Source organism: Emiliania huxleyi (assembly GCF_000372725.1).
Source record: "Emiliania huxleyi CCMP1516 unplaced genomic scaffold EMIHUscaffold_555, whole genome shotgun sequence".
Lineage (NCBI taxonomy): Eukaryota > Haptophyta > Isochrysidales > Noelaerhabdaceae > Emiliania > Emiliania huxleyi.
The window spans coordinates 14,111-16,605 of record NW_005197840.1 but is presented as its reverse complement, the minus strand read 5'-3'; the positions used below and the strand labels follow the sequence as shown (position 1 = coordinate 16,605).

At 63.6% G+C, this 2,495-nt stretch overlaps 1 protein-coding gene across 1 annotated transcript; it reads right to left on the bottom strand.

Moving 5' to 3' along the window:
- Window positions 1–265: 265 nt before the first annotated feature.
- EMIHUDRAFT_445926 (hypothetical protein) lies at window positions 266–1,239 on the bottom strand. The gene has a single exon (XM_005765383.1). It carries the CDS (start codon window positions 1,197–1,199, stop codon window positions 309–311), a length of 891 nt encoding a protein of 296 aa, XP_005765440.1. The 5' UTR covers window positions 1,200–1,239; the 3' UTR covers window positions 266–308.
- Window positions 1,240–2,495: the final 1,256 nt, after the last annotated feature.

Here is a 2,495-nt window from a genome sequence, read left to right as displayed (position 1 = left end):
TAGTCGCGCAGCGACGCGGGCGCGCGGGTGCGCGGCAGCCTCGGCAACCGAGGCGACAGTGGCGAGCAGGGGCGAGCAGGGGCGAGCAGGGGTCAGAGCAGTGCGGCGCGCCGGATTTTTTCGATGGGCTCGGTCAGTGGGCGTGTCAGGAGGCGGCCGGCCGGGAGAAACTGGTTTCTGGTTAAAACTCCCGCACCGGCCCAGGAGGTGGGAGTGTCACGGAGGCGGCCAATTGGCGCGCGCTCCTTGTCTACGTGGGTCCGAGTTTTTTTCGGTGATAGCAGAGGATGACCCATAAAAGAATCGAATCAGCTCACGCTCCTCCTCGGCGGGATGTCCGTCCACGTGACAGGGCGGTCGGCGTGCCCAGGCGACGTCCGATCCAGGTTTAGCGAGTCTCTCGGAATGCCGGTAACAACGCCGCCCGCGCGCTCGCTCCCGCCGCCGCCGCGCTGGCTGGCGCTCCGGCCAGCCGTCGGCCGCACGCCGCGTGCGAGACCGCGCCGCAGCGCGCGCGGCGCCGGCAGGCCCAGCCCGAGCATCCCAGCGCCGCGCGCACTTGGCGCGCGGGTGCGGATCGTGCCGCGCAGCCGAGTCTTCCACACGGAGCGCGCGGCGGCGACGACGACGACTACGATGACACCAGAGTAGAAGGGCGGCTCGCCCGCCGACGATACCGTGCCGAGGTAGCAGAAGAAGGAGGCCGCCGCCAGCAGCAGTCCCCAGCTAAAGACGATCCGCAGGTCTCGCAGGCAGTGCTCGAGGTAGGCGACGGCAGTGATCATAGTCTCGAGCGGGGGGTATTCTTCGGCCGCGGCAAGCATCGGGCGCGAGCGCTGCCTCTCGAGATGCAGCCACGCGCGGAGCGATTCCACCGCGTCTTTCGTCGTGCCGTGGTCGTGCGCCATCGCCTGCGCCTCCTCGGCAGCGAGTAGGACATCGTACGCGACCCAGCCCATGCACATCATCGATGCGGTTGAGAAGATGGCGAAGAGCGTCCGGAAGGCCTGGTGCCACCGGTCGAAGCCCTCGTCGCTGCTCACGCCGACCAGCAGCTCCACGTGCACCGCGAGCACCAGCGCCGAGACGGTCGCCCAGACATCGCAGCGGCGGACAGCCTCGACGAGGCGGCGCTCCTCGTTCGCGATCAGCGCGCCCATGGCGTGGCTCCGTTCGAGATGTTTCCCAGCCTCCTGCATGCTGCCCGAGACGGGCGGCGAAGGCACCCGCCCCAACACGAGGAAGGAGGGAGCAGTGGGCTTTTTTTTTTTGAGAGCGCCTTCGTTGTTAATAGTACAAACCCAATGCAGTGTACTCGAGTACTGACCTACCTACCTACTAGAGTACTACTTGGTTTGCGATGAGAAGCGATCCGAATGTGGCATTCGGGTGATTAGATCACTACCGCCGAAACGCAAGAGCACTGCGACGGATCGCCTAATCCACCTCTTTTCATTGTAAGAGAGATTTTTACCAAATATGTCGGAGGGCTAGCTGCGTCTTATTTGCTGCCTTTTATCCTTTTGGACGCCTTCGCAAACGGTTGTGCGGGCTGTCGATTAATAAGACGGCTGCTTCTTCTTAGTCGCGCGTCCCCAGCCTCCCCAGCTCCCCACTGGACACCTACCGACCGTCATATTTGAGAGAGAGAGATTTTTAGCAATACCAAACAACTCTAACACTCACACGTCATTTGGGGCCTGGAGCCCTTCACGCGCGCGCGAGACGTGCAGACAGGGTTGCCAGGTGAGAGCGAATGGCGCGGTTCACGCCTCGCACAACAGAGAGAGAGATGCGCTCTGCATGGTGGGACATACTTGTAAAAGAGAGCGAGTACTTGGGCGAGTAGGTAGGCCGTGCGGTCAACGCTGCCGCGCGCGACTTTGCTACTAACTTTGCGCGCGAGGCGGCGCAGCTTGAGAACGGCGGTGGGCGAGAAGCCGCCGCCGAACGTCTCGTGGAGCAGCAGGTTGAAGTTGTTGCGCTTGACAAAGATCGCGTCGTGGTAGAAACCGCGATGCGCCTTGACGTAGCCGTGGCCGGTCTTGTGGGAGAAGGGTTGGCCGGGCTGCCCGCGCGCCGAGCGAGTGACGGATAAAGTCGTGTGAAAGAGCTGTGAAAGCGAAAGCAGCGAAATCAAATGCCCGCCGCAGGCGAAGAAAAATTTAGGGTTTTGGTCCCCTACGCCAAAGAAATCGAAGATCTCGGCGGGCGCCCGAGCCCGACGCGGTATGGAGCACGCGCTGCCCGGCATGCCTGCAGCATCCGAACGAGGCGCACGGCGTCGCTCAGCCGTGTCCACGCGGCTTCGCTCCTGTCCTAACCGGCGCCATCTGGGCGGCTGCTGCGGAGCTGCTGCCGGCGGTGCGGCAACTGGCCGACAGATACGACGCTTAGGGCACCCGCCGGCGATTCACTGGGAAAGGAACGAAGGCGCCGCTGTCGGCGATTCACCGCCGCTCGTTCCCGTCTCTCAAAGCTGGCTACACCGTCGA